Source organism: Triticum dicoccoides, chromosome 1A (assembly GCF_002162155.2).
Source record: "Triticum dicoccoides isolate Atlit2015 ecotype Zavitan chromosome 1A, WEW_v2.0, whole genome shotgun sequence".
NCBI lineage: Eukaryota > Viridiplantae > Streptophyta > Magnoliopsida > Poales > Poaceae > Triticum > Triticum dicoccoides.
Genome location: NC_041380.1, coordinates 561,594,845 through 561,607,797, shown reverse-complemented (window position 1 = coordinate 561,607,797; position 12,953 = coordinate 561,594,845). Strand labels below are relative to the sequence as shown.

The 12,953-nt window shown below is 48.6% G+C and overlaps 1 protein-coding gene across 5 annotated transcripts; it reads left to right on the top strand.

Annotated features, from left to right (window-relative positions):
• The first annotated feature begins 3,777 nt into the window (after window positions 1–3,777).
• On the top strand, window positions 3,778–7,880 carry LOC119290139 (pentatricopeptide repeat-containing protein At2g17210-like). 5 transcript variants are annotated; one of them, XR_005141759.1, is made up of 4 exons: window positions 3,778–5,804; window positions 5,964–6,027; window positions 6,119–6,735; window positions 7,397–7,880. XR_005141759.1 is itself a non-coding variant. In XM_037569200.1 (2 exons), the coding sequence occupies exon 1, from the start codon at window positions 3,818–3,820 to the stop codon at window positions 5,801–5,803; it is 1,986 nt and encodes a 661-aa protein (XP_037425097.1). In that variant the 5' UTR covers window positions 3,778–3,817; the 3' UTR covers window position 5,804; window positions 7,397–7,880. The 5 variants fall into 5 exon arrangements, 1 of the variants encoding a protein (XP_037425097.1); XR_005141753.1 differs by having other exon boundaries at window positions 5,964–6,048; window positions 6,119–6,604; XR_005141747.1 differs by having other exon boundaries at window positions 5,964–6,048.
• The last annotated feature ends 5,073 nt before the right edge of the window (window positions 7,881–12,953 follow it).

Sequence of the window (12,953 nt, the reverse complement as noted above, 5' to 3'; positions counted from 1 at the left end):
GCATAATCTCATAGTCATAGAAACATGTATAAGTCATGAAGAAAGCAATAGCAACATACTAAACGATCGGGTGCTAAGCTAATGGAATGGGTCATGTCAATCACATCATTCTCCTAATAATGTGATCCCGTTAATCAAATGACAACTCATGTCTATGGTTAGGAAACATAACCATCTTTGATCAACGAGCTAGTCAAGTAGAGGCATACTAGTGATACTCTGTTTGTCTATGTATTCACACATGTATTATGTTTCCGGTTAATACAATTCTAGCATGAATAATAAACATTTATCATGAAATAAGGAAATAAATAATAACTTTATTATTGCCTCTAGGGCATATTTCCTTCATCTTGTCCACACGCTCACCAGCAAAATGGGTTTGCTGAACGCAAACACAGACACATACTTGAAGTTGGTCTAGCACTGTTGGCTGGTGCCTCCATGCCCCTTAAGTTTTGGGATGAGGCTTCCTTGCAGCTGTTCACATTATCAATATGCTACCTAGTCGTGTCATCAACTATGAAACTCCTATTGAGCATCTCCTCCACACTAAACCGGACTATACCACTCTGTGTGTGTTTGGTTGCGCTTGTTGGCCCAACCTTCGTCCTTACAATCCTCGCAAGCTCATGTTTTGCTCTAAACAATGTGTTTTCCTTGGTTATAGCGCTTAACACAAAGGTGTCAAGTGCCTTGATGTTTCTACTGGTCGCATCTACATCTCTCAAGACGTTGTTTTTGATGAGACTAAGTTTCCCTTTTCCGATCTTCATCCCAATGCCGGAGCTCTCCTTCGCAAAGAGATTCTTCTCTTGCCCTCTAGCCTTACCGGAATCACCCAAGGGGAAAATAATTGTAGTGACTCAATGTTGACTAATGCTCATAACCACGTCTCTGAGTTGTGTGATGATGCAGATGATGATAACTATGAAGAAACAGGTGCAGAAATCAGCAAAAATGATGCAGAAAGCGCTCCCAACACGACACATTTTATGTGTCCAGAATTGGAGAGCAGATCCTCCTCGAGATCCATTCCCCTACAGACTGACAGCGGATCGTTCTCGGGATCTGGCCCGCACCAGGACGGCAGTGCGTAGGATCCCGTGTCGCCTGCCCGTCGCGGCTCCACATCCGCCATGCGGCGCCCCGCCCCTGGCCCGGATGCTCCCTCCGGCCTACACCACTCGGACACCCCCACGCAGCGCGCCGAGACCCGTTGGGCCGCTGTTGGGCCCCTCCACTACGAGCGCCGCCCGCCGACCGGGGCGCAGCCCCGTCTGGCGCCAGGCGCGGGCTCCAATACCGATCCAGCCCTGCCTCCTGCCGCTTGATCCGGCGCGGATTCGGCTGGGCCCACCTCATCATCGCGGCATGATGGGCCTGCGCTGGATTTGTCCCGCAGCCTCGGATCTTCTGCGCCGCGTTTTGCCTCGACCCTAATGCCTCACGCTCCAGATGCCGCAGACGATCCGTCTGGCTCGGATGCAGACGAGGCGATACTTTTCTGTGGTGCTTTTAGCATCTTTTTGTATGGTTTCTTGACAACTCTGGTCTTTCAGATGTAGATAACCTATGGCGACTGCCATTGCAGATGGCATGAATTATCTCTAGAGACCGAATCACTGCATTTACTTTAAGTGGAATACAAGAATAACATGACCACATTCCGTCCCAAAATTTGAGCTGAATACAAGAATAATAATACAATATTTTTTCATGATAAGCGAACAATTCTATATGAGTAGCCAAACAGTGTCAACTACAGATAGATAACAAAATGTTACAAGGACCAGAAGACAAATATCTGAGGTCACACAATGTCAAGGAGATCATAGTTGAAAGTTTTTCCCAGCCGAAACCTAAGCCTCAAGACAGGCCATTCGCCCAGTAGCTTCGTCAGAATGGGCAACAAAGCTACAGTAATGCAAATTGCAATGGCCAACCAGTGGAGATGTGGGGCCAACACCGTATATAAACCAGTTGAAAAGGTTGTGGTAATTGCCACATATGCAAACCACATGAGCTTCTTAGTAAAGGATCTATAGTAACTCGTAATCCTCCCACCTTTCCATGATGCATATGAAGGCGGCAGCAAATGAAGAGCACATCGCTAAGGTATCAGAGATCAGGAATGCCTGAAATGCAACCTTGCGAGCCATGACGGGAAGTCCCTCGCTTCCAGCACCATTGCTGTATCCTCCAGGTAGGGTGAAAGCAGCAGCAAAGGCAATCTCTTCTGTCAAATGGCAAATAGTAAATGAACTCTCCAGGTTACCCTTCTTCCTATCACTCCTTCTGTCTTCATACATCTCCCACTCTGGGTCAACCCATTCAACTATCTAAGTGATTTCCAATTGACATAGGACAAATTATTGTAAGCATCAATTCCATCAAAACTACAATTAATAATGACATAAAGAACAACAGAATAACTGCAGTAAACAATGACATGTGCACTACACTAACCCTAAGTAAACTAAAGAACAACCAAATATGTGCACTGCAAACCAACCTCCTAGACAAATTATTTAAGCAATGAACTTTACAAAAAGTACAGCAGCTACAAAGCACACTAAACTTTAAGCAACTGATACTAAACAATAACTCAACTTTGAGCATCTGACGCTAAAAAATAACTGAACTTTGAGCATGTGACACAATCACTAAGCTGTCCAATTAAAGAATGAACACCTGACACTAAACACTTACTGAATTTTGAGCATCTGACACTAAACAATCACTAAGCTCCCCAATTAAACAATGATCATCTGCACTGCAAACTAAGCTCTTGGCCAATTATAAAATTAACATCTTCTGGCCAAATTAAATATACAAGAAGTGCATCAGCAATTGCCTACTCCAATGATGAGCATCAGTACTACTAAATGGCTTAATAATGATCATTAGTACTACTAAGAAATGGCTAAACTAAAGAACATGAGCATGTGCATTGCATCTGCGCTGGACTTCTCTACACACCATCTGAACAGGAGCATGTATACTATCAATTTTAATACAACTAACAGAGATTGTGCAGAATCTTACTTTCTAAGCACAAACTAAGAACCTCCTGCCCATGTCAAATGCCTCAAAGGCAATACGCCTCTCAGCTGGCAGACGATGGTGCTCGCAAGGAACAATGGGTCCTGCCTCAATGCCCATGTACTCTTCGCCTTCAATGCTAGCAGGGATCTATAGGTGCAAAATGAACAAAAATCCCCAAATCAAAGATCGAATCCCCTCAATCCCCAAAGCAGAAAACATAACCCTAACCCTACATCCACCACTCACCAGGTACTTCATGCCGTTGTTGGAGGAGTTGATGTACAACAGGCTAGAGTAGTCGTTGCTACTCTCGTCCTCATACACCATGGCGGGGTGGCGGTGATGGTGGACTGTGCGGCGGCCGATAGCGAATCAGAGAGAGGAGGGCGAGGCTGGATTCAAGGCCGAGAGTGAGGTGGGCGGCTTGGTTCGACCCAGCCCAGCCATTTACACTGACCGAGCCGGCCTCGTCCTAGTCAGCGAAGCGGCACGCGCTGGTTGGCCAGTGTGTCACCTGACAGATGGGGCCGTGCGATCAAATACAGTGTCAATACGAGATTATACCATGCTGAGACCATTTTGCAACAATTAGGCGCATAGATGTTACTGACATGAAAAAAGGTGACTAGTGATACCCGTTACAACGATGTGGTACTTTCTTTCCGTGCAATTAACTCGAGCCATGGAAATGAGATCCGACGGTGCACAGAAAGGCCTGTGCTATGCTGCTGCGTCCGTCTCTGCTACACTTGTCTCTCTGTCCGTCGGAATGGCAATCGGAACGGCAGCAGCGGCGGCGGTGCGGCGCAGCCTCGGCGCCGCAGTCCCGGACCTCGCCGTCGCCCACCTCTGCTGCCCCTCGACCCCCGTCACCTACAACGCAGCCCACCTCCCGCCCACGCCGGCCACCCTCCTCGCCCTCCTCCGCCGCGCGCCCGCGCCCGCGCCGCACCCCACCACCGCCGTGCACGCCTGCCTCCTCAAGACGGCCTACTTCCGCCCGGGGGGCTGCACCGTCCCCAACTCGCTGCTCGCCTCCTACGCAACATCCGGCGACTCCCTTGCCGCGGCGAAGCTGTTCGACGAAATGCCTCTTAGGGACGTCGCGTCCTGGACCTCCATGATGCGGGCACACCTCGCGGGGGGCTCGGCGTCCCAGGCCCTGTGCATGTTCAGGGACATGCTCGCTGGCGGCGACGACGCACCGGAGCCGGACGGGGTCGTCCTCGTCGTCGCGCTCCGCGCCTGCGCCGAGCTCGAGGACCTGGCGCTCGGGGCCTCCCTGCACGCCCTCATGGAGCGCCGTGGGCTGCAGGGCTGCGATGTCTTCGTCGCCAACTCGCTCGTCGACATGTACGCCAGGTGCCTGGACCTGCAGTCCGCCAAGAAGGTGTTCGACATGACCCCGAGCAGGAACGTGGTGTCCTGGAACACCATGCTCTCCGGACTCGCGCGCACCGGCCGTGCCACCGACGCGCTAGACCTTCTTGCCTCCTCCTCGTCCTTGCTGAAAGAGGGCAGCGACATCGGCTTCGATGAGACGACGTTGGTGGTGCTGCTTCAGCTGTGCAAGAGGCTCGAGGGCGGCCAGGCCATGTGGTGCCGGTCTGTCCATGCCGCGGCCGTGAGGAGGGGGCTCCTATTGTCCTCGACAGGCCTGCCTCTGTTGAACGCCCTGCTGGACGCATACGCCAAGTGCGGCCTGCTTGAGCACACGGTCAGGCTGTTCCGCGGCATGCCTGAGAGGAACATCGTCACGTGGAGCACCGTCATCGCTGGATGCGTCCACAACGGCTGGCCTGGCGAGGCGATCGCGTGCGCCGTCGTGATGAGGGAGGCCGGGGAGACGCCCAACTCGGTCACCATACTGAGCGTCCTCGAGGCATGCACAGACTGTGCGGAGATGGCAGCGTCGAGATGCGCCCACGGCATGGCGCTCAGGAGTGGGCTAGCCTTGGAGCGGGACGTCAGCAACGCTCTGGTGGACATGTATGGTAAATGCGGCAACCTGGCTGCGGCGACGAGGGTGTTCAATGCGATGCCGCGAAGGGACGTGCTCACCTGGAACTCCATGATTGGCGCTCTGGGGATGAATGGCCGCGCACGTGATGCCCTCGCCCTCCTCGACAGGATGGAGCAGGAATGGGACATCATGCCGAACGGTGTCACGATGCTGGCCGTGCTGTCGGCATGCGCGCACGGAGGTCTGGTAGAGGAGGGCGTGGCCTGCTTCGAGAGGATGACGGCGACACACTCGGTTGAGCCACAGGTGGAGCACCTATCGTGCGTCGTCGACATGCTCGCGCGTGCAGGGGACCTTGAGGGGGCCGCTAGGGTCATCGAGGAGAGGATATCCACCAGCAGCAGTCCAGCAGCCTGGAGTGCGCTGCTAAGCGCCTGCAGAGGCTACAGCAGCGACTCGAGTGTTGGACGTGATGCTGCCTGCCGCGTCCTGGAGTTGGAGCCGGGCAATGCGGCGGGGTACCTGATGTCGATGGGCGTGCCCGGCGCTGGCGAGACGGCAGCGCGGATGCGACAGCTGATGAGGGAGAGGGGAGTAGGGGTGACTGGCGGACACAGCATAGTGCAGGTGGGGTGCAATGCTCACAGCTTCATGTCATGGGATGGATGCCACCCTGACAGAGGGCGGGTTTACTCCATGCTACATCTCCTGCATCAACAGATGCTGCCGCCTACTCCTCCACATCCAAACCACCATCATCTTACCTTATTATCACACAAGTGTCATGATTAAGGTACATACGAAGTCCTCAGCATCATCTATGTTTATCAACCTGGTTATCTATAATATACTGTATATGCTAGTAATTAGGCTGAATTCTGTAGTGCATTTTGAGTGCGTGCTTTGGATTTGTTCAGTGCAATTCTCAGTATGGTTCTTTCATGACCTGTAGATGATTGATATGGGTGGGTACGCATATGGAAGGAAATGCAGGATTGCATTTCATTTCTTCTGTGGTAATACTGGAGACGCCAAAGGTCAAAACAAGATGACATTTTTTGAAACCGATGATGCTGTGTTTACATCGTTCGCCATTGCCATCCGCAGGTTCGCCACCGGCTCCATGAGATACTGCGGAATGGGTTGGAAGGCGGAGTGATCTCCGTCTTGCCCTCGAGCATCTTCAGTTCTTGACCACCACGCTCATTGACGGCCTCGGCTGCACGCACTAGAACACCACTTTGCACATCCTCTCCACCAGCCCTCTGCAACGCGATTCATGGCGGACTGTTGCCACCATGAGTTCCATCAGCTCGCCAGCTTCGTACCTGGTCCATGCGACCATGAGGAACCATTGCTGGCTGCTCTTCGGCGTGGCATCGACATCTTGGTTACTACCATGCTTGACGATCTTCAGGAGGAGCATGCCGAAGCTGTAGACATCACACTTCTCGGTGATCCAAACCTCCAGTGCGGTGTGCCCAAAAGTGCTGCGTTCGCGGGACAGAGACGTGCGTGTCGCAACGGTTGACGAGGCTTGCGAGGCCAAAGTCGGCCACCTTGGGGCTTGGGCCTGAGGGTGCCGTCGAGGAGGTATCTTGCTGTTGCTAACTTGAATGGATTTGTCATTTTTGAATAGCCTAACTTGTTCTTCCAAGGATGGATGAGTAATAGAAATATCGCGAGTGTCATTACCGGTGGCAATCAGTTGGTCTGCGTTTTTGGTAAGAGAATAGCAGTGTTGTTCCTGTCATCTTCTGGTTTACTGTATGCTACCTATTGCATTATATTAGATTATGGTTAGACTTTTAAACATCAGTATGATTTTTGGTCTCATAGAGATTTTCTGTTCAAAACTTTTCAGCTTATGTGATAGATGTGCAATAAATGAATTGGTGTGATTCATTATTGTTCGTCTAATGTTGCACACCGTGAACTGTAGATTTTTTGGTATTTTTTCCTGGAGGCTGGTATGTTATCAAGTTGTTTGTGCTACCAGCTGGATGAGTCCCTCTTTAATGATGTCCACTTGTTACACAGCTTGTTTTTTTTTGTGCCCTGATCTAATTTTATGAATAGGAACAATGTTATATTAGCACTTCCGTTTCAGAGGCGTCTGTGATATCCATAATCCATTTGAGTGGTTTTCGTCAGTAACTTGATTGGTCTTGTATAATCATTGCATGCTGGTTCATTTCCTAATATGTTCCCTTTTCCTGGCTGGGCCTGTAAGCATTCTTTTATTCTACTGGTTGGAGTATGTGTATAGCTGACCTGTGGGCATTCTTTTATTTTTGGTGTCGTCTAGGTTTTGTGTTTAAAACTTTTCAGCTTATGTGATAGCTGTGCACTCGATGAATTGCTGTTCGTTTGATTTTATTACAGAGGGGGTGCTGGTGGATACAAAAATGCTTCTCCTGGGTCCTGGCAACTACGGTGGCGATAGCCTGAATCAAGGGGGTGGAGCACCTGCTAAGTGATCTCAACCTTGATGGTGCTTGCAAGGAGGATGCTCTTTGCAAGGAGGTTTGATGCGAGCACGAAGAGAAGCGATGGTCACGATGGCTTTCTTGGGGACGACTTCCAGGATGAAGATGACCATGTCAGTCCCGTTAGAAGAAGCAGCACCGGCCGAATAACTCTTATGGATTTGTTCTCCATGACCACATTGATTTGCATCAGCTGCTTGTTATATACTACTACTACTTGCTCTGTAAATAGATGTACTACGAATAAGGGGGTTCGATCGAGGGAGAACACAATGCCAAAAGGTCAGCAGGGTTTACCCAAATTGGTCGTTCATTAACTCATACTGGAGTATAATTTTTCATTGCACATGGACTAGTAGGTGGAAAAGACAGTGTACACCAGCACGTTGTTTCATCTCAACAACACTGATCAAGCATTATGCAATACTTCTTCCGTGCCGAGTTACTTGTTTTAGATTTATCTAGATACACATGTATCTAGCCACAAGTAATTTGGAACGGAAAGTAATAGTGGCGAGCAAGGCACGGCACGCCTGTGTGTAAGCATGCATCCCTCTATGCGTGTAGCTCCATTGCTGATGCAGGCGGGCAATAAGGATCACAAGTTGGGCAATTTGCTTGGCATTCGCCTATACTACGCCAACACGGGCTGCCCGGCAGCGTGGCACAGCAGTGACAGATTTTAATAACGAACCAACTATGACCGCAGTGCCTCTTGACACACCATTTGAGGGTGAGCTTGCTTTCATTCGACGACGGATCCACAGCGCTGGCGTTCGCGGTTATGTTGCCACCATGTTCTTGGTTGCTTCTTGCAGCCACAAGACCACCTACATATATATCATCACACACAATATAAATATATGTAGTGTTTGTTAGATCACTACACATAAATTTAACTTAAGACAAACCTAGTATACGGAGTAACAAGAAACGGAGAGGTACAACTGGAGGCATCGGTTTATGCAAGACTGATAAATTTGCTGCGAGAATGTATGCGATAAGACGGTCGGTGTTATGCTTACACTGCCCGACCGCGACAAGGCACCCGATGAACAAGAGAGGGACCATGCACACGCCCCCTCTCATGTTTGGTCTTCAGCTTCTGGGAACCGAATGAAGTATGAGAAGTGAGAGGCAGCGGCCATGGATCCCTCTGGCCGCAGTATATATATGGAGGGTAGTATAATTTCAATGAAAGGATTCCATGCATGCATGACGATTTGGTGATAGCGCATTATAGCTGGCCATCACCGAATAATAGTACGCAGTACCTGCAGATTATGAATGTGTAATTTGTTACCATGCATTTCCGCAGCCAAACGGAAAAAAATGATTTGTTACCATGCCTACATCCGGTTACTATCAGCAGGATTTGATGTACCAGGTGCTAGATGATTAGTGACTATATATGAATTAACCGACGAGATTACTTACCATCCGAAAATAAGTGTATAAGAGAGTAAAATATATAAGCATTCAACAGGACGATGGAAAAACATCATAAAATCAAGAGTGTAAGATTTTCTTTTAAAAATTCAGTAACTTTATTTCTCTTAATCAAAAGACAGTTACATCATCCACCAGCCACCTTACAATGGATGCCAGCGGTTTCTCTAACCGAGTTGAGGAATGAGGATGGCATTGAACCCGCTAGGCTAGCTAATTCATGAGAGACAACATTCACCTCCCTTGGGCAACGGACGAAAAGAAAAACGAACGATAACCAAGAGAAAGGACATTACAATTGTGTGGATAGCTGCTATGTACAGTTGATGCCATGAAGCCACCTCCTTGCATTGTGTTAATCACCTTGTTTGCGCGAAAAAGGAAAGATGCACTCATACAAAAAGAAAAAGGTTTCGTATAAACGTCTCCCTTGCATCAGGGTGCAAAACGTTGTGGGCGTGCCAGTGTACATATTACACAAATACACGAAGAAAAAGAAGAAAGAGTGGAGCCTACTAGCGCGGCCAAAATGATCAAACAATCGTGGTCTCCTAGTTCCCGGGGGCCTAGAAAAGCCCCTGGGTTAATTACTCCCACAGATAGAACCGCGGGACACCTCCGAGCACGCTGCGCAATCATCGTCTACGGTCTTCGCTCGTGTTCCTCATGCATGGTGGTGGTGTGTGTGGCGGCGGCAGAGTCCGTGCGTGTCGGACGCCATCCATGGCACCTGCTCCGAGGCCATCCTCGCGTCCTGCTCTGCCTGCATATTTCCCGCATGCTCCGTTGCTGCCGCAGCCTCCCTCGCTGCTCGTAGTTCCTACGCTCGTTGATCTCCTTCATCTTTTCCGCAAATCACTTCTTTGCATGCTCATCCAAGAGGTTTCGTCCGCCAACATATGATCTTCACACCCTCCGCTTTCCATGCGAGATGCAACCTCTCCTTCTCAAGCTCTCCGAGTGTCTTCACCTTCTCGATCTCCCATTTGATCGCCGCCTCTTGCTTCTCCAACTCGATTTTCCCCTCTCAATTTCGAGGCATACACAGTCTATGTCGTGGCGGTCGGGGACGGGTTGGACGACATGTAGGGCGGCGGATCGGGACAGGTGGTGAGGATGGGGAGCAAGGGTGGCGGAGGGCCAGGGCTTGGGCAAGGGAAAGATAGGAGGGAGGCGGGAGGAGGAGGAGGAAGGGTTTGGTGGATTTAATGCAATTTGCGGTGGGGTAGGGCTGTCGAGTCCGACGTGGCGGACGTGCCTAGGCGCCTTGATATCCGCCTCAAATTTGGGCTAGACATAAAGGGTGCCGATCAGCCCAGGCGTTTGAGGCCTATTTAAGAAGCCCGCCTGAGTTCAATTTTTATGACCCGGCCGTCCGCCCGGGCGTTTGAGACAGATTTGGGGCGCCCGGCTGTGTAGATGCTCTTACAACCACGAAAGGAACCACAACAACAAAAACTCCACGTGTGGGAGTGAGTGGAATTAAACAATATCATCAGAAGCAAAAACCTCTGAAATGCATGCACATATGTATACCATTTTACTAATAACTGTATTATGTACTCCCTCTGTCCCAAAATAACTGTATCTATACCGGAGTTAGTATAAAGTTGAGATACTTATTTTGAAACAGAGGGGATAGTATTTATAAAGATCTGTCTTGCGCAATGGCCATGCACTCAAATATGAACTACCGCTAGGGTTTGGAGGTGAAGGCCGCGTTGGCTGTGAAGATGAACGCGGCAGCAGATAGATGTGTGCGAGTGCGACGTCATGCATGGAGGTGGGTGGTTCCCGGTGGCCGACATTATGCTGCCATTAGTGACGGCCACGGAATCCCCACATGCACGGCGTGTTGCCATGCAGGCAACCGTCTGCGGTCCAAGCAAATCTTTGCTTAGTCTTTTTTTACATGGTAATACTAGTCTCATTCATCTTATAAAGATTAAAATACAAATCGCGTAAATATTGACATGACAAAACTGAAAAAATAGCAGAACATCTTTGAGTTTGACACCAACGCCCGTCATCTGCCCCCGGCATCACCACGGCGGCCACCGAAGAAAAAAATGACGGATCACCTCCTCACCCGAACTCGATGCGGCTCCATAGCTGATATGCAGCTTTGCGGACCTCCAAGGTGGGTCACCAAAAGTGAAGTCTTTGCCGTTGAACGAATCAGACCGGAGCAACAACCCGGACACGCCACGAACTCCAGATCTGGAACTCCACCATGACTAAAACACCGAAGGAGGAAACCATACCTGCCATCCACGAACCACAAACTCAGAACACGTTCCGTCTTCCAGATGTCATCCATGCAGACCACAATCTGCATCCGCTCCTGGACTACCTCCCAAGCTCCGCGCCGACGCTGGAGCAAACACCGTCGCAACGGCGGAGCCCGAGGACACTGTCCACCACGAGGATGCCGCCACCGCCACGCCATCCTTACTTGAACAGACTAGTTTTCAAATCCATTCCCAACCATAGGACCAATGGCCTCGTTGGGAAGGATCCGAAGAATTTTTATTCAGCGCTGTCATCGCCATCGCCGAAGCCAAAGCGATGAACAACCTAAAAACCTAGACTACAAGAGAGTAAAAACGATCCACACCACGTGGATCCGGCGACCCCCCTGACCACCAACGACCGAGGTCGCCAGTAGAGAGGGGCCGCCGGAGGACGGCGCTGGAAGACTGGCCTCTCCTGGCGGTGGCTAGGGTTGCAGCCGTGTGTATCGTCATGGTGCCATCAAGTACGGCAATGTGGCCACGTGGCACGCAGGTACGCCCAGCGTCTACCGTAGGCTGTGAGTTTTTCAACGTGCTCGTTGCGACCATCGTCTTGCATGGGAGATGATCATATTGTCCTTTTTGATCCAATAAATTAGCTCTTCAATTTGTACTACCACTGAATGGATTGAGATCTGTGCAACTTTTTAAGGGATGTGCCAAAGTGTACCAAAGCATATCTATTTTAATTTTTAACTTAATGTGATTGCGATTTAGTTTTGCTCATTTCTTGAAAAAGGTTTCAAAACTGTACAATGAGATGGTGTGTACTATTTCTACCCTCAATAGAGAAGTTAGAGATATAGATTTAGATTTGCATAACATAATCTAATTGTAGAAAAACTGAATTATTCATGCACAAAAATGATTGTTGTGATTATATTTATCTTGGATTTTGTTATAGCCACAAATGCAGGGACATTTTGATATGATAATTTACTACTCCCTCTGTCAACAAATATGAGATGTTTTTCGCGAAAAAAACAAATATAAGTTGTTTTAGATTACTAAAATAATATCGCTTTATATATAGTGTTACTATTCATCACCCAGGGTGCAGAATAAGTTATTCTTCACCCGAGGTAATCTTATGATCATTTAATAATTAAATTACGTTTGGAATTCAAATAGTTACATTTCTATCGATTCACAACGTAAAATTTGGCATAAGAAAAAAAATATAGGTCATAAGACAAGAAAATTTACAGTTTATGTGTACTTTACATTATGTTTTTACATTTGTAATTTTACATCACATAAAATATATTTTTCGACGATTATATATTTTCTTATAGTCTCTTTTTACTTTGGAAATAAGGCAAAATTTACGGAACGTAAAATTACAGTCCACTGATGGTAAAATAGAGGATGATGAAGCATAACTATTCATCACCCAGAGTGACGAATAGTCAATCCATATATATAACAACAGAATAGTTATATATATATATATATATATATATATAACAACAGAATAGTTATATATATATATATATATATAACAACAGAATAGTTATTTGGATCACAGTCAGCCCTATAAAGGCCCGATCACATGTTTCCGAGATCCGAAAACACAAAACAAGCAACTTGACCGGTCCATCAAACCACTCTGATCGGCCCACTCACCACGTCATGACCTTCAACCACCGCCACCTCTCGCACCGCTCTCTGCCCCAATCCTCCCGCTGCCAGTGCCACCCGTCGCCCACG